The following is a 22,773-nucleotide window of genomic DNA, read 5'->3' as shown; positions in this document are numbered from 1 at the left end:
TTTCCCAAGTATGTTTTTGTGTATTTGAACGCGTGTTATTTTAAATCAAATGTGAGTCTATGGTATATCCACTCCAAAGAAAACACAAATACCTAGCACGACAATTGTGTTGTCGCAAAATCTCGGCGCCATTTTCTTAGAAAAGAGATTTTTCAACCGGTCCTTTTTATATGGATTTTGTATTGAAGTCATTTAGGTACAATTTTTGAAACATGACGTACATGTGTGGTATTGTAGTAGCGCTTCACTGTTTATGATATATTGTGATTTACATTCGCGTCTTCGCTGCTAGTTCAGACGCACTGTGACGGAGCGGTGGATAGTTTTGCATTGTTATGCATGTTTGCATGCACAAACATTTTGGGTGTTATGATTGTAGCCTATTTGTAGGGCCTACTAGTACTAGTACTAGTACTACTATGGTGGCCCAAGGATAGAGAACATGGGTCCCAATAAAACCAATGTGCATAACCCTAACCCTAACCCTAATTCTAACCCTAATTCTAACCCTAACCGTAACCCTAACCCTAACCCTAATCCTAACCCTAACCATAACCCTAACCTATTATATTGATATAATATTATATTTATATTGATGTAAATGACATTGGTTTTATTGGGACCCATGTTCTCTATCCTTGAACCGGAATGGCCAGGGTTAGAGTTAGGGAGTAGGTGTAGGCGACTCCCTAGACTCGTTAGTGGAGTAGGCGAGGTACGGTCCGGCATATAGATAGTACCAGGGTACGTTCCGGGTATACCGGACCGTACCCAGGTACGCAGTTCGGCAGTACCCCGGGGGACATAGACCCTCTCAGCTTTAATGACGGTACAACTTATCAATCTTACCGAGTTATATTGGTTGAAACCAAGTGAGAAAATGGTATGGGGCCAGTGGCTTACTGTTTAGTGAGTGGTTAATGTCAATAAGGCTGATAGGGTCTATGTCCCCCAGGTACTGCCGGAAACGTACCCTGGCGTACGGTCCGGTATACCGACGCTACCTTGGTAACTATCTAATATGCCGGACCATACCTCGCCTACTTCAAACCGTACCCTGACTTTCAGCAATGTCGTAATACATACCGCTTGTCGGCAGGAAACGCGCCGCTTTATGCTCCCGTTCCTTGTTTCCGGTCCGTTCCGCAAAATATTCGTAACCTTTACCCTGTTACGTTTCACCTCCGACCTTTCTACAAGTGTCAGCGAGTCTATACGTTTCCAACCCATTAAGATAATCATACAAATTTTCCTGTTCCACCACAACACTTGGAGCCATCTTTCAAAAATCTCGCCCGCGGAAAATGTCGTAAATATTGCGAAAGGAAAACGCATTCCCGATCATCGCGATATTTGCAAATAGACTATAGGCCGTACACTACAAATGCATCAAATATTGACTTTGTGGTCCCCTCCTTGCAGAACATGAAACATTGTTTAACGTGTAGCTAATATGATGCCAATCACTATTCCAACTTATCCACTCGCGCAACACGCACACTTACCCACAATCTTGCTCAAATATAATTAATGCCAATTTTTTTCAATTTAATGCATTTTTTCACTTAATGTGATTTAAGCAACAAATAGCAGCTTTAACTTAAAGGTATTTATTAGACAGGTATCTAAGAAGATAACTTGGGTAAACAGTATTATATATTTCATATTAAAATTGTTTTTTTTACAATTTCTTATGTATTTTATTGTTTTCAATGCAAATTGCAATTAAAATAGTAGTGATGTTCCAATGATCGATTATAATCGAAAATCGATCGATTATAGTCTCAAATTCGATAATCGATTATGAAAACAAATAATCGATTATCAAAAATACCAAAAAAATTAAATAAAATACCAAAAAAATTAAATAAAATAAAATAATTTTTTAAATTACTAAATCGCAACATGGACATGCATTGGTAGCGAAGTAGAAGTGCATCAGTGTGTAGTCCAGAGGAACCTTATGAATCACTGTTAACATAGGTCCTGTCTGATTGCAGAGGACAAATTGGACAGTGTCTTTGTTTTGGTTTGACACTGTCCCACAGATGTTATCCGTAGATGAGATTCTACTCTCCGTATTGTTTGTTACATTGTGTTGGAGAGGATATTCCATTGGCAGGACATTAACTCGGCTACACAGCCTACACTATTAGAACACAAACAACTTACTTACTAAATAAAGAACAAGTCTTGATCATGTTTGTTAAAAACTTTAATGTTTTAATAAAGCATTTAAACCATTTCTTTTTAAATTGATTAAATACTGTATAGAAACGACATTGATATACATACAGCAACCTTCACAGAGCTAATACATGATCATAAAACATGATAATATTGAATGCTATGTATAATTGTATATACAAAGTAAGATTAAATTAAATCTATGCTATTATTAACCGATTATCGATCGGTTAAGGGAAACCGATAATCGATTATGAAATTCCAGCCGATTCCCATCACTATAAAATAGTATGTTTTCACTTGTAGGCAGGATTTGGGTTTTAAAGATTTGTTAATGGGATGAGTCATGAAACCCCTTAAGGGTAACTTACCAACACCATACTCTCTTTTTTTTGGGGGGGGGGGGTTCAACTACATTTTTACTATTTTTGTTTTGCTCTATAATCTGAATGAACCCGCTTTGAATAAAATTCATCTGCATTTGTAAGTCACTCGCTGTGTAAAAGTCTCCTTTGTTGTTTTTCTTTTCTTTTAAACAAAACATTATATAAAATGCAAATAGGAAACTTTCTGGGTGTCTCTTCCGGTTGTAGTCTGTTGTGTACTGTGTGCCACGACAGATAATGCACACTTTGGGTAGGATATGAGAACTGGGGATGTTGATGAAGGACACATGCAGAACTAGACCTCAGTATTTTTTTCCCCTTTGTGCAGCGCTCTCGTGGTTTGTAGGCAGTGGGACTCGGGGATTGCACTTTTACACGGCCAGCTAAACCAAAAAAATAGAGCAAACAGTAGAAAGTTTGCCTATCTACTCCTTTATTTTGAATTAATCCTAGATATACAAAAACAAATGGATTTGATTTGAATTTATTTTCTGTATTTTTCCATTTACAAGTTTAACAAAATAGTACAAATGAATAAGTAAGATATAAACATAATTCAAATTATGTGAAACAAGTATAACATGTCATTACATAATTTAAATTATAAATAAATAGAACAAAACCGTACAACATACTTGCGAATTTTGTTATGTAACATGTATAAATAAATTCTAAATGTATAAATAACTCATAGATTAAAGGAAATAAAAAATATATTTATGCTTCTCCCCTACTATACTGGTGCCATTACCGCCACAAGGTATTGCCGCCGTCACGTGCATATTGATTTTGTTATATTTCATGTCAATATCAAACCATTTTTATTTATGGTAATGATAGTATTACAATGATAACATTAAACGAGACTACTAGCTTTTATTAATTTTTCTAAATTATTCATATTAATTGATGATTCTTTAATTAATCTCAATATTTTTGCTGTCATATATTGTGTCACAGTGTGTGTGTGAAAGTCAGGGTACGGTGGGACAATGCAGGGTACGCAGCAACATATCGTATATTACCCCGAGGTACTTTCCGATATATCAAACCGTACCCAGGTTACCCTCCGATAGTACCCTGTGGGACATAGGACCCTATCAGCCACTACTAGGATGAAGGCCTAAGGGGAAAATCAAGCCTGTTAATTTTTTACATAAAGCGTGGGCAGATAAAGATAATAATTAATAATAGCAAAATGTTAGAGAATGTGGTAGGCCTCACTGTATAATAAAGTACGTAACTTAAGTTTGTCTTACTCTAGCTCTAGTAACTATAGCCCAGCACAGTTGCCGCTGTACGCGGACGTAGTATAGTTAACTACTAGAGCTAGTCGTACTCGTACTTTTTTATCATACTGCGTTCGGCCTGCTGCAGTTACTTAAGTCAGTGGGTTGCTACACTAGAGTTACATATGTAGCGTTTTAATATGTATGTAACATTAACAGATGCAGCCTCCAGTTTCTGCTTTGCACGCTAATCCCGCTGTTGCTTTGAGAATCTGTAAAATACTGGTAGCATTTGCGGTGAAATCCAGCTTCTCGTGGCAAGGGCACCGGCACCACGGCATCATGCGACCCAGCGGCAGTGCCAGTGCCAGTGGCAGTGACTCCAAGTCATGAGCATGGATGAAATTTTTCGCAATTTCAGCTTGATTGCCCACTAAATCATTCCAAATTACAACACTCCGTAGAAACGTAGTCCAAGTTAAATCTTTGAAAGGTGTAATTTCACTCTCAGAAACACCAGGGTTGTGACAATAACATTAACACAGTATTTTCAATGGCTCCGTGGGCGCAGTCATGTTGGAGTCCTTAGCAACAACATAGTGCAAACATAGCGTAGTACGGCTCTTTCGATTGGATTATTTACTTCGCTCTTAGCACATGCGTTGCAACGCGCGGACCTAATTGGACAATCTCCGTCATGTTACTACGCGGTGTCGGTGAATAATAAGCTGAAATTCCTAATTTTCCCACCAAATTACTAAAAACGTCGAGGGCCTCAGACGTTGGACATAAAACGTGTTGAAAATCTCCTGTTTCATATTTTTTCCCTTATTTACAAACGATTTTCATGTTCTGCCGGGGAGGGATCACAAGACTGAACGAACACGGACAGGACGCCTATAGTCTAAAAAGGATTGCGCGCATCAGTGTATATAGGTTGAAATTTCTTCTTGGTTTCACAGTTTCATAATCCAATCCAACTTTATAAAGATATCATGCAGGTCTGTATGTATATTTCAAATTTGCGACATTCAGTAGCTGCGGGCGGAACAGGGACAGTCAGGGTACGGTAGGGAGTAAGCGAGGTACGGTCCGTCATATCACATAGTTACCAGGGTACGTTCCGGTATACCGGACCGTACCCAGGGTACGTTCCGGCAGTACCCTGGGGGACATAGACCCTATCAGCGTCAATAAGGACGTCATGATAATTTAGTGGTCTAATATTAATATTAAATATATTCTTATTATTAATATTCTTAATATTAATAATAATAATAATATTTGCCGTCAAAAAATAATTCATGTCGCTGACTTTTCAAACAGTTCCACGACACTAAGTGGTGTGTGTAAATGTTCACACATTTTTTCGGTGATACACAAATGAGTGACAATGAGGACATTGAAGTGTTGCCACCCTCCCACAGGTGCATGTCATGTTCCCTGTCGTTACATTCACATAAGCGCACGTGGCTGGTTTTTGTATTTGTCTTTGCTAGGAAACGCGATTATTGTTGTATAATTTTGATCGGTGTATGCAGCATTGCTGCGGCGATATCATACAAGATCAAATAACCAGTGTCTTTTCTCTTCTGTAGGTTTCCCACAACAAACTAAAAATTCGTTTCGGCGGCAAAATGGTGTCGCTTCCTTCGGGGGCCCCACCAGCGCCACCAACCAAGCGCAAGGAGATTTACAAGTATGACGCACCTTGGACACTGTATGCTATGAATTGGAGTGTGCGACCCGACAAGCGATTTCGGTTAGCACTTGGAAGCTTCGTTGAGGAGTACAACAACAAGGTAAGATACAATAGTATTAGTACATCCTAATATAAATCCTCAAACTGTAAAATAATGCAACAATGATTTACTGCATGTAAAAGGTAACAATGCTTCAGACTAAAAGCATTATTTTCAGTTAAGCTTGCTATTCCTATGCTGCATATAAATTAAGTTTTGCCTTTCTACAGGTTCAGATTGTGTCACTCGATGAGGACACATCAGAGTTTGTGTGCAAGAGCACGTTTGATCATCCATACCCTTGCACAAAAATCATGTGGATACCTGACAGTGTAAGTTACAGTGTGGTCCATGAGGGGTTTTAACATGTAACGCCGACAGGTTTGAGTTTTGAGCCGACAGGGTTGTATTTCAGGCCGACAGGTTTGAAATATCAAAGCAAGAACATACACGTAGTCACAGCGCGCTGTTGTAGCATACACTATTACAGTCCATTACACTGTTTTACTACTTGTCTTACGGGCAGTCTAGTCATACAGTGAGTATACATCTTCTGAGGTGCTTTCTGTGGCAGTAGTCATACATGTGCGTCTCAGAATTACGCCTGACTGTTATCTGAGTAGAGGTTTAAGTTGGCTGTAATCAATGTGTAGAGAAGCCTTTATGAGTCTTCATGGATATGAGTTCATTTCTCCTGTCGTTACATTAGTTACACAATTCTATAATATTTATCACGTTTGCAATTGTTATTGGCAGGTGTTCATGTTGTCCAATTGTAACTTTTTTGCAGAAAGGTGTCTTCCCAGATTTGCTTGCAACCAGTGGGGATTACCTAAGGATATGGCGAGCAGGAGAGAATGAAACACGGCCTGAATGTCTGCTTAATAACGTAAGTGATGATTATAGTATTCAGTGCTCGAAATAAGCGTTGTCCGGTTGTCCGAGACAACCAGAATTTGCGCCGGACAAAAACTAACCAGTCTGGACATTGCCGCGGTGACAACCAAGAAAAAATGTGACGAAAAACGCACTTTATTAATATTTTTCTGACCGCGAATTGAATTTCTTGGCTGTCGATCGCCCTGCATGTGCGTCCATAGGCTAGTGTTGTTTCGCCGCTTCTCATTGGTCAGCAATGCCGTGTAATATGGGTGCTTTGGCCAATAAGTATGCGTATCAACACTCACGTTCGTAGCCGACAACAAATTTGACTGTGTGGATAAGTTTCATCGGCGAGTAACATGTAGGTAAACTCAAGGCTCGACACTAACTTTTTTTTTCAGTGGCCCGATCGGGCACCAAAATCATTGATTTTCAATTTTTGGTGGCCCGAAAATGAAATCTGGTGGCCCGAAAAAAAAAAAAAAAAAACATAAATCTTTATTCAATCTCGTATTGTATATTATTTGAAATTGGGCCGTCTGATGCACTTGCACAAGTCTTTAAACAAACCCACACGATGGCAACACACTGACATTGATGAGTTGAGGCATACATTTAAATATCCATTCCACGGCATCAAATTTTCACCAGAATCTTGCATACCATTTTTATACTTTCACTCATTTTTATCTAAACACGCGCGTGCACATGCTATCGATCAGTGCAGACGTTTCAGAAGATCAAAGTCACAGAGCATGCAAATAATAAACAAAGTAACTGTAATATAAACAACAACACATTTGGCTTTCATGTTAAAATAAAACATATACATTTAATCTCATAAAAGTTCAAATGTCTGGACAGGCTTTTGAAACTGTAAAAAATAAAATATTGCAGATTTAATAAGATAAAGTAGAACCATAATTATATCAACAAAATGTAGCCTGGGTACCATGCATTTAAAAAGAAAAAGCAGCCATATGTCTAAGACTAAGTTCAATATTTCGTTTGCGTTAAAGAGACAGAAAATGCATAAATAAACTTACAAAGCACTAATATTACACTTCGGATTAAAATACTGATCATCTTCATGGAATAGTTGGCAGTTTCGCTTCGGATCCGAAACAGTGAGACCAGTGCAGCTAGCTAAGCAATCAGAGGTGACCAGACGTCCCGTATTTTGCCCATGTGTCCTGCGTCCCGTACCGACCCTTCCCGGGACGCATGTGTGTCCCGTATTTTTAACATTTTGAACAAAATACATCAAAAAATGAAGAAATTTCATCATTTTGTTATTATGACAATTGTTTGCCTTCGAAACTCTCATCGCTCGCGTTCATTTTACATGCCTCCACAGTACACTGGAGACATGCGTATTGTCTAGACGCATTGTCTGGTTCGCTTGATACAATGTAATCACATGTATGCTGGCGCTTGCAAATATGCCGTGCGCCCGTGTATGCTCGCGTAGAATGCTGCACGTGCGTACGTGTGCCCTCGCCTCGCGCGAATTGCTCGCTCTCTTTTGAATGAGATTAGCACGTAAGAAACAATTATTTTTATCACATAGACATTTTATATTTTAGTGGCCGATCGGGCCACCAAATTTTAACTTTTGGAAATTTTGGTGGCCCGACATCAAGTTTTGGTGGCCCCGGGCCACCGCGGCCACCGCTAGTGTCGCAGCCTTGGGTAACTACTTATCGATCACTACAAATGCTTTTTCTGAAGAGACAAATGGCTTGTTGCTGGTAGATTTGTTGTGGCAGTGATGTAATCGAATCTGCCTGAGAGGTAAACAGACTAACTGAAGCGAGTGTGTCAGCGATAATAGAGGTATTCTATAGCTAGCCATTACAAACCATTTTAAACTTATTAAACATTTTAAAAAAAACATGCAGTTTAGTAAGTATAGCTAGCTGTTCCAGTTGTTAAGAATGATATCAATTTGAAACTTCTTAGACTTCTTAGAGTTGAGAAGAAAATTTTATTTTTTTATACAAAACGGATTCTATTCAAATGACAATGATTAAAGGAGCTTAGGTTTGGATTCTAGACAAAGTTCTGTGTTCCATTGGCATTGATTCAATGAGACCTGGAATACATTTTGCATGATATATTCAGTTGCAGCTTGAATTTTTATTTAATGGGTATATAGTGATAATTGTAGCCAATGTCATTTAGTATCCAGTCATATGAGTCACACGACTCCCACTGCAATAATATTATTATACATCTGAATGATCTGATCATAAGTGGACCAATTGATATATAATAATATTATTGCAGTATGACTCATTAAGTATGAGTGAATACCCTGAAACCCGATGTCTTCCATTTTTATAAACCAAAATTTTTTGGCTAATGTCAAGATTCATGCAAAAGAAGATTAACTAGTCATGATGACCAACCTGATTCATGCAAAGTATTAAGTTTACAGGTTGAAATAAAATAAATTTAAAGATATCACTCCTACAGTATGTTTTTGGCCCCCAAAACAAAGTTTACAGAGCTGAGAGGTAGAGGAGCCGAGCCGTAGGGTGTGGAGAGGGAGGCGGAGGAGCCATTAAAATATTAAGTCATCCACTATTTTGCGCAGTTCGCTGTTTTTGGCCCCCCTTGATAAAAATCCTGGCTACGCACGCTTTTTTGGTGTTTTCTGATCATATTATTATGTGATTGAAAATAAGAGATTTGGGGATATTTTTTGGGACACCAGAAATTGTTGCGGACAAACCTGATTTGATGCCTGGGTTGTCCGCAGGACAAACACATTTTTTTTCTTATTTCGAGCACTGGTATTACTGTAAAATTATTATTCCTCTTATCAGGGCACGACAAAGCCGCTTGCTCTATGGCCCCGGCGCAACCAAAATCGCCCCCGCAATTAGCTTGAAATTGCACTTGCTGAGGGGGAGCAAGCAAGTTTTTTTTATTGAATGTCTAGACATAATGATATTTTTCTGTTTCCGTTCCTTGCATTGTTTTGCACAGACATAAGCTGCCTTGCTGCGACCAGATTTGAATGAAAAAAACACAATGAGAATGAAACAATCAGTGCATACAGTCATGTACACAACATGCACACATCAACATCAGGCTTTCAGATTTGAAAATTACAGGAGGACTACTAATGACTCCCCTAGGACACCATAGGGGGTCCTTTCACGCTCCATAATCACACCTTTAAGAGCATGATGGAGAGCTCCACTAAAAAATCACACCCTTAAGAGGCATGATGGAGAGCTCCACTAAAAATCACACCCTTAAAGGGGTGATGGAGAGCTCCTTGAAGGCTCTCCTTCATCTATGCCTCTTGGGTGTGATGAGAGGATCATGACAATCCTCAGGCTAGAGTGAAATCCAAAACGAAAATTGGGATGTCATGTCAATCCACTGATTATCATTCATCTCACCTTCATTCATTCATGGCTTCGTCATGATTACATTCTTTTCATCCAACAACCCAACACTAGCACACAGATTAATAAAAGAGGTTGATCGATGTAAAATAAACTTGTTTATTTATTCTGATTTTCATCCTGTACCTGCATATTTCAGCACGAAATACTCATCACAATCCATCAACAAACTAGCCAAATTAATTGTACGTAGTAGCCACGTATGTAGCCCCTCCAACCCTAATGACTGTTTCACGTCGGCAGAAAACCACTTATCGCCACGTATAGTGGAAACGAGCAGGTAACTTGTGGCTACCGTGTAGGTACCTGTATTTGGATGCTGTTGTCTAGTTGTAATAAACCAGAAAGTAGTAACCTGTACCTCTTCCATACGTTCAGTTACTTACACACCACAAATTGTTATGTGTTGCTAACCTTTTTATACCCCCCCTACATTGCTAACTCTATGGAGAGCTATTTCAACATAATACACATACTCTTGGTGCGCGATTTCAACCATTTTTATGAGGCGCGATGATGCACGCACCATGGCACAATTTCGGGTGCGCGGTAGAGCGCGAGCGCGATCGCGCCCCTTAAAAATGAAAGCCTGCAACATGTAAATCTGGCCCCCAGTCCAGGCATGGTCGTTACGTGATCAGCTACTTCAAATGTTTGCCCCTCTACTGCAGCCTGTGAACGAGGATTTTCTCTGCTGAAGTACACAAAAACAGATACACTGTCGGGGTTCTCCAAGCTTTTTCATTATAGCATGGCGGGTGCTGCCTTTACGGTCCTAGTTGCAAATCGCCGAGGGCGGTTAAACCGTTTGCGTGCTAGGGGGGTCCGGGGGCTATGATATTTAGCATGGCGGCTATGATATTTAGCATGGTGGCTATGATATTTAGCATGGCGGCTATGATATTTAGCATGGCGGCTATGATATTTAGCAGGCGCTATGATATTTAGAGTGCGGCTATGATATGAGAGTGCGGGTGCATTTTAGGATGGCGAGGCTCGACGATAGTCTGGCGGGCCGCCAGGCTATAAGTGCTCTTGGAGAACCCTGACTGTATATACTGTGCTGTCACTGTCAGTCTGTTATATCTTCATGCTGCATGCACCGATATATTCTCTGCGCTTACGATCCAGCCCCAAATAAACTTGAACATATTTTATTAATTTATTGTGAGAGTGGTGGGTTTTTGATAATAAACTGACACTTAAAAAAATTAAAAATTAAAACAATCTGCGTGCTGTGTCATAACATGAATATGTTTTGTATACAAACTCGTATCAGCTGTTCAACTTTCTACCGCGTGCAGTTAAGTGAAATGCTGGATGTTGACTAGTTGGACCTTCATTTACTTTATTTACCATTATTTATTTTTTTATTTATTCATATTGGAAAAAAATCTTGTGTATTTCTTTATGTTTTCCGGGCAAGTGACTTTTGCCTCCGGGCAACCAGTTTCATAACCTACTTGCCCGATAAATTTTTTTTTGTAGCACCCTGCCTCTTATTGTGATATATATATATATTTGTGTATACATGTGTTTTGTCACAAAACTACCTCTGCACCTTCAAATACTAGGTTAGACACTAAAAATATTAGTGTCGATAAGGGATACAGTTTAACAGAGACAGATTACAATTTTAAATCAACATTTTATGTTGTGGAGTTTTAGTGGGGAGAGAAATTATTTACTATGTATGTTTCTTGGAAATATTGATGTTTGTGATATACAGCAGGAGTAGATAATAGGGAGGAGTCACTGGAGTGTGACATCAATAAACAAGGGAAATTCGTCATTTACTAGCCTTATAATACCTACGATTTACTACGCCGTAACTCATCCAACTTGAGCTCAAATCGACACAGTACATTCGCCTATCATCGCGCGAAATCTTTCCTCGTAGACATCCGCAATCCGGAGATACAGCCTAAAACGTACGACACGATTCTCCATTCTTTGGCCATCAATCCAACGCCATTGCGCGCCTATAATTCAGACAAGGCGCAAACACTGCCGCGCAGTCGCTGTGTTTGCTCCTCGGAAATGCGGAATGTGGCGTTTGTGGCTCGAGGGAGATGGCATGACGCAACACTCGACGAGCTAATCATGCGGTTGGCGTGCGTGGCGTGAAGGCATGCCAGCTATGTACAGAGGTGGCCTGTGTAGCTGTGTACCGCGGTCAAAGGTTATCTCGCGCGAGTGTTGATGCCTAATCTTCCAGCGAGGCCACATGCCGTCGCTGAGTTAGCAATTAGCGCGTTAGGTAGTGCCTTTTGTTTGAATTATAGGCGCGCAATGGCGTTAGATTGATGGCCAAAGAATGGAGAATCGTGTCGTACGGTTTAGGCTGTATCTCCGGATTGCGGGTGTCTACGAGGAAACGATTTCGCACGATGATAGGCGAAGTACTGTGTCCGATTTGAGCTCAAGTTGGATGAGTTACGGTAGTAAATCGTAGGTATTATAAGGCTAGTAAAGTGACGAATTTCCCTTGGTTTATTGATGTACACTCCTCCCTATTATCTACTCCTGATATACAGGCATGAAATTTTCCGCGTTTCGCGGATTTCCGCCTTTTTCCCGATCCCAGAATTTTTCCGCGTTTTTCCGTTTTTTTCCGGTTTGCGTGCAGCATTCGTAATCTAACCACGGGCATATGTACATGCAGGCGCACGGTTTATCGATCGTCTACTGCGGCTGGCGGCAAGCTAGACTAGTACCCATACCGTAGACGTGTGTGCGTGAGCGCGGTGTGTGCGACATGTGTGCGTGTGGCGGGTTGCGTGAGCGCGGTGTGTGGAAGTGTGTGCGTGAGCGCGTTGGTGCACGTGTGTGCGTGAGCGCGGTGTGTGCGTGAGCGCGTGTGTGTGCGTCGAGCGCGTGTGTGCGTGAGGCGTGTGCGTGACGTGTGTGCGTAAGCGCGTCGTGTGTGTGAGCGCGTTGTGGTGCGTGGTGCGTGAGCGCGATGTGTGCGGCGTGTGTGTGTGCGGCGTGTGTGCGTGAGCGCGTGTGTGCGACGTGTGTGCCATGAGCGCGTGAGCGCATGTGTGCGGCGTGTGTGTGTGCGGCGTGTGTGCGTGAGCGCGTGTGTGGCGACGTGTGTGCATGAGCGGGTGTTGCGACGTGTGTGCGTGAGCGCGTGTGTGCGACGTGTGTGCGTGACGGCGTATGTGCGACGTGTGTGCGTGAGCGCGTGTGTGCGTGAGCGCATGTTGTGACGGAGCGTGTGTGTGATGTGTGTGCGTGAGCGCGTGTGTGTGTGCGACGTGTGTGCGTGAGCGCGTGTATACCGACGTGTGTGCGTGAGCTCGTGTGTGCGAACATGTGTGCCGTGTGCGACGTGTGTGCGTGGAGCGCGTGTGTGCGACATGTGTGCCGTGTACGCGACGTGTGTGGCGTGTGCGACGTGTGTGCGTGAGCGCGTGTGTGCGTTGAGCGCGTGTGTGTGCGACATGTGTGCGTGTGTGTACGTGAGCGTGTGAGCGCGTGTGTGCGACGTGTGTGCGTGAGCGACGTGTGTGCGTTAACGCGTGTGTGTGACGTGTGTGTGCGTGAGCACGTATGTGCGTGAGCGCGTGTGTGCGTGAGCGCGTGTATGCGTGAGCGCATGTGTGTGACGTGTGTGCGTGAGCGCATGTGTGTGACGTGTGTGCGTGAGCGTGTGTGTGTGCGTGAGCGCGTGTGTGCGACGTGAGCGTCAATCACGCAAAGCGTGCAGCGAAAACTTAAATGGATGTATAAATTATTTTTGAAGCGTTATAATTACTGTAACAGTCTTAGCTCATACATTTTATTTTTTCTTTCCCACTCTTCTTTTTTTTGGGGGGGGGCTTTTGGTTTTGCCCACCCCACTTTTTGGATTGGAGGCGGCCCCCCCGCCCCCCACTTCCGGCGCCTCTGATTCTGACCCCCAAAATTAAAAACTACTCTCCCTACCGGTCGGGAGGGGGTCCCCCCCCGCATCGGCCCCCCCCCCCCGGCCTCGGGGGTTTTCAGTGTTTTTCTTTACCGGTCATTTTCATGTCGGGATATATCCCTAACTGGTGCTATGATTGCTGATGTCATTATTTATTGAACTGTCAGTGTATTATGTGGTCTTACCTTTATGGAAACATAAGGTGAATATGTGGAGTATTATTATGTATGTACACTGTATGTGTGGTGTAAAAATCACTTTCTCCTCTATTTTGGGAGGGAGATGGATAAGTCTTGTATCTTGGACTGATTATTTATATACTTCATTTGATTACTGATGCCCTTCTATTGTAGAACAAGAACTCGGACTTCTGTGCTCCGTTGACGTCTTTTGACTGGAATGAAGTCGACCCAAATCTTCTGGGAACTTCAAGCATAGATACCACATGCACAATATGGGGTCTTGAAGTATGTCAGTTGCCAACCCATGGCTCTAATTTGTCTGATTACCATTTTGCACGGCTCTATTGATGTGGTGCTGTAGTCAGTAACTCTACTTTTAAACTCTTCCATACATTTAAGAGTTATGTGTGAGTAATATTAAGCTGGGTTTACACTACCGACTTTATGATGTCAAATTGGCAAATTGGACCAACTTCCCAACTATACAACCGACAATCGGCAGTGTAAATGCAAAAGTTGCACGAGCAACTTGTCAACAGCAAATAGAGATTAGAACATGTTCTATTTTCGCCAACTCGGTGTTGCCGAATTGCGAAATTGGTGCAACTCGCCAATTTGACAACATAAAGTCGGTAGTGTAAATCCAGCTCTACATTGACTATCTAATAGCATAGTATGCAATAAGCGATACAGTTGGTATATAAGCCGTTTATCACTTAATCGCTTACAATATCTTATACGGTGGAACCCCGATTTTACGCGCCCCCAATTAACGCAAATTCGGATATAACGCGATGAGTCGTTGTACCCCCCTTTTTTGCTCTTATATAGCCACGTATATATATAACCCCGATTTAGCGCGACCCCGCTTTTTTCGAGATGACATTTTATGGACCCCAACCATAGCGTTATAATGGGGCTACACTGTACTATATAATATTATCGTATAATTGCTTTAGACGGGGCAGGTGTTAGGTCACGTGAACCTGGTGTCTGGACACGTGAAGACTCAACTCATTGCTCACGACAAGGAAGTGTATGACATCGCCTTCAGCCGTGCCGGCGGAGGCAGAGACATGTTTGCCAGCGTCGGTAAGCATATTCTGTCTCCTTTCTTCTATTATTTATTTAGTCAACAAAGGGTTAAAACATAATAACTTGAATGACTAGCTAGACAAACATCGAATGAACGTATGCAAGCCATTTTCGTAAAAAGTATTAGACTCATCAGTAAAAAAATAATTTGTCTTGTTGGATTCACTTAGCTTAGGAGCTGTAAGCACAGTATTTCTTTCGAACGTCTGCAGGATTTCTTCTGAGGGAAAATTGAGACAAAGGAGGTAATGGCGAGTTTGGGGGAAAACGCGCATGATGGATTCAAAGGAGTGCCGTAGGCACGCATGCGGACGCGGGGGGAGAGAGGGAGAGCGGGAACAACAGCGATGTTAAATTTGACAACGGCGGTGTGCCACTTTGCCTCTTTTTTAATAAGAAACCCTTGGCTGTGTATAAATCCATAAGAGCATACATGCCTAGCACGAATGTTAGCCAGACTACTGTGATCACATGAATGAAAGTATATTTTATTGTGTTAAAATCTGTATATTGGCATCGATTATACCTGATTGATTAGTATATAAGTAGATGCTACATCTTTGTTGTCAAATATAAGTGTATATATAACTAACAAGTGTGCTGTATTCCATGTGGTGTCTTGCCAGAATAATCAATGGAGTTAATTATACTGGTTAAATTGTGACAAAAGTAATAGTAATTTAAATATATGATATAGTATGAAATATTTATTTGCTGAACTAAGGTACATTTATGATGTCGTTGAACAACAATGAGATCAAATACGTTTGTTAACTGCATAGGGTAGTCTACTTAACACCCGCTAGATGGCACCACAACATTTGTTGTAGGTGCTGATGGTTCGGTTCGCATGTTTGACTTGCGACATTTGGAGCATTCCACGATCATCTATGAGGATCCAGTCCATCACCCATTGTTACGATTAGCCTGGAACAAGCAGGATCCAAACTATCTAGCTACGATGGCCATGGATGGAATGGAGGTGGGTGCTGTTAGCAATACCTGTACCTTATCACGTTTAACTAAATGATCAAGTGGTATATATATATATACTATCCCAGTCGTACCATAACTGGCATGCCACTTTAGCTGCGTTAGTCAGCATGGAGTTTCGATATAATAACTGATTAGTTTATAATATATGTTAAGATCAAACATTGCTAATGTGAACCAGTAGATACCAACTGTCACCGTTACCGCTTGGTGTATTAAAATAGCCTTAGATGTGTGCATAAATAAATCGTAAGCTAAGGGTTTAGGTTTGTGTTTGATGACATGTACAAGTCTGGCATTTGGTAATATTTTCACAAGTTCCCTCTCATTCAGGTGATAATTCTTGATGTAAGAGTGCCGTGCACTCCAGTAGCTAGGCTGAACAATCACAGAGCGTGTGTGAATGGCATTGCTTGGGCGCCACATTCTTCATGCCACGTGTGTACAGCAGGTAAGTGTTGCTCGCTACGCCTTTATCATCAGTTCAGTCTATTCCAGCCATTTCTTCAAAATAAATTTTGGTTTTCATGGCATATTTATATATATCTATTTATATATTTATATATATAAATAGTTATACATAAATATGCTATAAAAACCAAAATTAAATTTTTATTTCAAATATATATATATATATGAAAATAAATGTAGGAAAATAGAATAGGGTGTTAAATTTTAATTGGGAAGCTTACGAGAATTAGCTGTCTTCATCAGGCTATAAAATGACAACCATTAACAACAAACGTTGTCATTTTATAGCTTTATGAAGAGAGATCATTCTCAAAATTTGTTTGCTGATTTAAATTTGTAACACCCTGTTCTATTTTTCTACATTTATTTTCATATCTACATGGGTGTTCTTATGTTTTTACCTCTAATATATGTTACTTCTATTATATATATATATATTTATATTTATAATATATGTTTGTGAGATCTGACAGGGCCGTGTTGTGACCGTCTGCTAATTCCATTGCAGCCGATGATCACCAAGCGCTCATCTGGGACATACAGCAGATGCCGCGAGCAATAGAAGATCCGATCCTAGCCTACACGGCCGAGGGTGAGATCAACCAGATACAGTGGGCTTCGACGCAGCCGGACTGGATAGCCATCTGCTATAACAACTGCCTGGAGATCCTGCGAGTGTAATGCTACTGTCTCTCTGTGCTGGGGTACGATCCACTGTAGTGATTTTTGTCTCTTTTTCTCATTCAAAAATTTTTCCTCGTTTTGTCGAAACAACGACAAACAAAAAAAAAACCCGCCGCCACGCGGAAATTGCGATTTTTTGGTTAGAGAGTTGGCGAATCCTGCATCGGCGATGCGCGCGCTCAGTGATGACGTTGTCGGCGAGGGGGGGAGGTGCGCGCGAGGGCGTGGCGCGTGTCTCCCCCTCCCACGCCGCAAGTCGTCAGCGCGATACGCAAAAGCTAACGTGGCTGCTCCCAAACTGCTGTTTCTTTGAATGCAGACTGAAGTGCCGTAACCCCTCCCCCCCACTTTTTGGCGGCTTTTATCGCCCCTCTCCTCCCAATCAACCCCATCCCACGAACAATTTTTGAAACAGCCGTGTAAAGAGCATGCCTTCTGGGCAAAAAAGGGAGGAGATTGCGATCAAAATGCTACAGTGCATATTAGTACAGCACGGGGGGAGTTTTGTATTCTTCTAAAGCGCCTGTTTCTGATTTTGTTTCCCTCTAAGGGAGTGGGATTTCTCGTGACTTTTTGACGGGTCGTATAAACCTGCCGAAGTCCAGTTATAGTCGCGTGAACAAAGGTTCTGTGCCAGCACAGATATCAGTTAATCGTCTTGTAGATTTTGTTGTCGTTACTGCTCACCTCCATTCAGCATGACTACTGCTTGTTGAACAACATGAATTGAGCCGTAGATAGCATCTACTAACCGACACGCCCCGTACCTTGTTGATTTGCATAGTGGCGTGAGACCGTCTCAGTGTCTTCTATGATTTCTTACGTTTTCCCGTGTCGTGTATAGTTAGTAGCTTGATGTCACGTAGAAGCGGGCGCTCCCTTTTGTCTGTTAGCATACACAGTGCTCTGTGGTAATGCTGCGTGCGCGCAGACATAGCATGTTAGTGCGCGGCATGCGTACGCTCAACGCTTACTTGTTTTAATAGCCTGTGCATGCTTGGCGAAGTAACAAGTGTGCACGTGGAATCCGACCCACCGATCGCAGGGAGAGGAGCGTTGGCACGACGACGCTGTGCGTCGTAGGTCGTGAAGCTCGTGTAAAATGTGGGAGAAAGACCACTTGCAGGTACGTGTGTACTCGTCGACTGACGCCCGCTCTTGTGTTTTTGTTTTCCAGGTGCTGATCGCGTGAGCGTGGCGCCACCTAGAGCAGCTTCCTGCCCTCCAGGTGAGGACACCGTACCGTTGCGGAACAAGCGCTCGCTCTCCCACGCGTAACCCCGTCCAACCAACCCCAGCGTCACGTATTGGCCCATGTGGTGATGGAAGTGAGGGGTGTGAGTGTGGGAACAAGCTTTTACTCTTTCGTAGAAGATGGCATGCAATAGTGGCCACTACTTTTGCCCATGTCGGAGTGAATACTGTCGGTGCACCCCGTCTTATGTTAGAGAAACAAAACAACGCTTCTTTAATAGTTGCGAGCGTTCACTGTCGAACACCCGTCTCTCAATTCGTGATGTAATTCGTTGGGCAGTGTAGTCGGGTTAGTGGCGAATGCGCCTGCAACGTGGCGTGGCAGGCACCTGTTCCACGCCCATATCTCTCTCGCGCCAGAGCAGGGCATGGCTCTCCTAGAAAGGCAGAGCAATTCTCGAAGCGCACGGGGTGGATGGACTGTTCCCTTTGTGTAGCAATGTACATGGCACCTTAAGAACGTGGCGACTGAAATACTGCTGCTAATGCTGCCGGCGCGTTTTGGCTAGGTGGGTGCTCGCTTGCGTCAGACACGCGTGACTAGCCGAGTGGGATCAGTGGACAGACTGGTGGCCAGCGAATGTGTGTCGTGGTAGCTGTAGACATCTGGTGTCTGCTTGGTTGGCGTGAAAGTAATTTTTGTGCAGAGAACATCTCGCAGGGTTTGTTTTGTACGACGACGCTGCGGAGCCGTCGTCGCAATTCATTACTAGTTTGAATTTCGAAGCGGAGACTCATCTTTTATATCGGAATCCACTTGTAATATTTCGACATTTTATCATCCATATCATCGATATTCACTATTTATCAAATTTCATTTATTTCAATAAGTTGAGTATGATTTTTTGAAAATACTATTTTTGTAAGTGTTGTGTGTAGAATTGTAGATAGTAAATGTGATAGGCATTATGTCTGGCCATTTGGCTGCTGTAAGGCCAGGTGAAGTAACCACTGGGTTGTCTGTACTTTTGTTTACTGTGTTTACTGGTAGGTGGCAGCACAATGCCATGTGCAGGTGGCGTTTGCAAGAGATTTCAGCAGGTGAATTTTTTAGGGTGCTGTTGGCATGTGAGAGGCTGTAGTGTAATGATCGTGGTTTTTACTACCACTGTCATTCTGCCGCAAGTCTTGCAACAAAAAGACTAGTCTAATTCAAATGCATTTACAACAACTTGCGCCTTTGTTGTGTACACTGAACTTGGAGCTTCAGGCTAACTCTAGAGACTAGAATGCCATGTGCAACTTCTGAAATCTTTCTGGATCGGAAGAAGTCGACTCCGCTGCAAGAAAGTCGAACATCGGTAACTCGTGTCAACTAGCGGTTTTTCCATTGCTAATGGTCACAGTTGTCTCTGGAAAAACTTGTATCTGACCTTGCCTTGATGCTCCTAGTTGTAAAAACCAGTTTGCTCTCAGTTGCTTTCAGTCACAAGTGTGAGATAGGCTAAGCACAAGGTGTCATAGTCCGCAAATGCAGACGTTATAACTCCGCTTTGCTAATCTGAGAGTGCGGGTTTATCCCCATTACTGGGGTCTGCGTCGGCTCGGACTAAAGGTGTCACAGCTGGTGCGTGAGTAATTGCCAAAAAAAACGTTATACTAACATAATTATCTGTTTCTGCTGTAACCTTCAGCTATTGATGTTGTACCATAGGTAAGAAAGAGCTAGTTGGTCATTAGCCCCAAATCTGGATTTAATGAAGTCGGTTTGTAATCTATAACCCATTTTAGGCAGTAATCGAATCATTTCTAATTTAATACAAAATGGATATTTTGAATTTTCCAGCTATATTTGCAAAGCTATTATTTGAAATTTTCCTTTTCAGCATTCCCAGTTCGAACTTTTTCTTTTTTTATCAGGTTTTCTGTATGCTGCAAACTTACAATCATTAAGCTGTATGATTAAAATAAGGCTAAAATATTTCTAAAGGAATGCTTCTCAGCGACGTTATTAAAGATGTCAACATTATATGCAAACTAAAGGGTTGCTCGGTAAGTGGATTGCTGTTTATGTGGTGTGTTTATCACCCTATTATCAAAATTCTTTTTTGTAACTTTTATACAACGTACCATTCTAGAGTAGGAAAATATACGGTCAATTTCATCAGGCTGCAACCGTGATTTAAATAAAAAAAATTAAAATTAAACTTGTCCATGTTGCAAAGTGTAAATATTGATGTAAGTGGAAAAAGAGTGTATGACAGAATAAACCAATTATTTGTTTCGTTTGACTCCTACAGTAGATCCATTGTATTTACCTTTACAGTTGTTGTTGTTTATAATAGGATCTGATTAACCATGATTGGTGGTTAATTTGGATACAGTCCACGTTTGTTAGTGACTGATACCCATGGGGTCTGCTTGCAAACTTGTAAATCGGTAACATTTGTATAGAGGTAACTATCAGTTTGTCTGTGCTACAGTGTATGGCACATGTCTGCGTTGGCCAAGACGGTCATGCATATTCGTTACATGTCGAATTGTTATGTCTGTAATGTAATATAATGTATAACATAAAAGGTGTGTTCCCATAATATTGCGATCACTTGCTCTCGTTTGGATTATAATTGTTCGACTTGGCTTCTATAGAGTTAGTACATGTAATTTGATATATCTTGCTGTCAGTTGCACGTTTGAATTTTTCTTTGATACCTTTGGTCCATGTTAGGACGATAAAATTAAGAAAAAACGAACTAATAAAGGGAAGCTTTGATACATGTGTGAAAATGGAGATAAAGGCGAAGCTTGTGTACATTCCTAGGTGGTTGGGTCGAAATTTCATGACAGCCAGCTCAGCGCCTCATGATCTAACAGCCAAGCTGTGCAACGCAAACTTGTATCATGTCTCACTGGACGTGATGGGCGACGAAACCAGGGCGCAGCCCGATGATTGGCACGCAGTGCCACGCTTAAACAGGCATCGCCCCCAGCCCCTCATCACCAAAGTTTACATCTAATGTATTTCGACGGGAAATCGCTGATCTAACGTTCTGCCGCATCAATCTACTCGCGAACTGTCTTAATCGATAGCTAGTGGCTTGTTAACAAAAATCACGTGCTATTTAGCATGCTGCACCCTTGAATTTCCTTGGAAATTGTATTATTCCATTATTCCTTATACGGCGTGCACGGCAGAGAGCAGCGAGCTGAGCCGAGAGCTTGTCCGTTATCAGCCTATTTTCCAGACACATGGTCGCCACTCGCCAGCGCAGTTCGAACGCGTTGCAGGTGTGTGGTGTGTGAGCGCGTGTTTGTGTTACTGTAGATTGGCCGCCGTGCTTTGTGTATACGTGGTTATGTGACCAGAGTTGTGTATGCATTCCAATAGGGGTCGCCGGCTATCGGCTCGCGGGTGTGTACAGTCAATGAAACGTGTTCCAGTCTTGTCATAACAAAGTACTGTTATAGACTATAAATATGAAGTAACAAAACTTACATGGTGTCAGAAGTCGGATCGGAAGGAAGGACGAACACGGAGAGTGACATTTGATCATGAAGCGTGAGATGCTAACGTCGTAAATTGACGATTGATCATAGAGCCGGTGAGCTCACGTGTAATCGGAAAAAATCCAACATGGCGGAAGGGGGACTACGAAAGCCAGAACCCCTGAGTTTCGGAACAAATGCCGCGGAAAGTACCCGCGTGGGTGCGGCGTATATTAGTAGTAGGCTAGGGTTGCAGGTGTGTGGTGTGTATTTTGTATTAAATACATATATGATATCCATCACCCAAACCGCCCTTGCCCAAAACTAAAAGACCTATTGCAAGCGTAACAGAATTAGTATGTACAGTGTATCATAGGTATATGTTTTGCTATTTTATTATTATTTTATTATTATAGGGCTTATCCGTTATCTGCCGATTTTCCAGACACATCGTCGCCATGCAGCGCAGTTCGAACGTGTGGGTTACATAAGGTCAACGCGTTAACGCCTAGATTACAGCCCTGGTGCAGCAGCTGGTGGCAGCCTGGTGGTAGGTTACTGTTTCCTACGCTAGCGCCGCTCTCGGTCGCTAGAGGGGGTTACAACCGCAACTAATGGCAGCCCCCATAGAATCGGGCGGTCAGTGCGTAATTGCTGCGATACGCTACAAAACACTGTACAAAACACACATGAAACACACAGAAAGACATTACAAACATAGAACCGATTACAAACACAACATTTAATCCCCCCCAAGGGCAAGCTCAACCCCTGCAAGCACACGGCTTGCGGCAACCGGTACCACCGCCACAGTATGTACAGTGTATCATGCCGGGTATATGTTTTGCTATTTTATAAAACCACAAGATCATCCGCTGACCGCTGTGGATACGTGCGCCGGGCCTAC

General features: G+C 42.2%; 1 protein-coding gene across 2 annotated transcripts; it reads left to right on the top strand.

The window, feature by feature from the left end:
- Window positions 1-120: 120 nt before the first annotated feature.
- Window positions 121-20,978, top strand: LOC106807681 (DDB1- and CUL4-associated factor 7). 2 transcript variants are annotated; one of them, XM_014810100.1, is made up of 10 exons: window positions 121-196; window positions 5,401-5,604; window positions 5,775-5,876; window positions 6,335-6,433; window positions 14,115-14,228; window positions 14,903-15,035; window positions 15,869-16,020; window positions 16,365-16,482; window positions 17,011-17,179; window positions 18,364-20,978. In XM_014810100.1, the coding sequence occupies exons 2-10, from the start codon at window positions 5,440-5,442 to the stop codon at window positions 18,368-18,370; spliced, it is 1,059 nt and encodes a 352-aa protein (XP_014665586.1). In that variant the 5' UTR covers window positions 121-196; window positions 5,401-5,439; the 3' UTR covers window positions 18,371-20,978. The 2 variants fall into 2 exon arrangements, with proteins under 2 accessions (XP_014665586.1, XP_014665587.1); XM_014810101.1 differs by having other exon boundaries at window positions 17,011-17,206.
- The last annotated feature ends 1,795 nt before the right edge of the window (window positions 20,979-22,773 follow it).

The sequence above is a fragment of the Priapulus caudatus genome, unplaced genomic scaffold, assembly GCF_000485595.1.
Source record: "Priapulus caudatus unplaced genomic scaffold, Priapulus_caudatus-5.0.1 Scaffold228, whole genome shotgun sequence".
NCBI classification, from domain to species: domain Eukaryota; kingdom Metazoa; phylum Priapulida; class Priapulimorpha; order Priapulimorphida; family Priapulidae; genus Priapulus; species Priapulus caudatus.
This window is presented reverse-complemented; position numbering and strand designations above follow the sequence as displayed.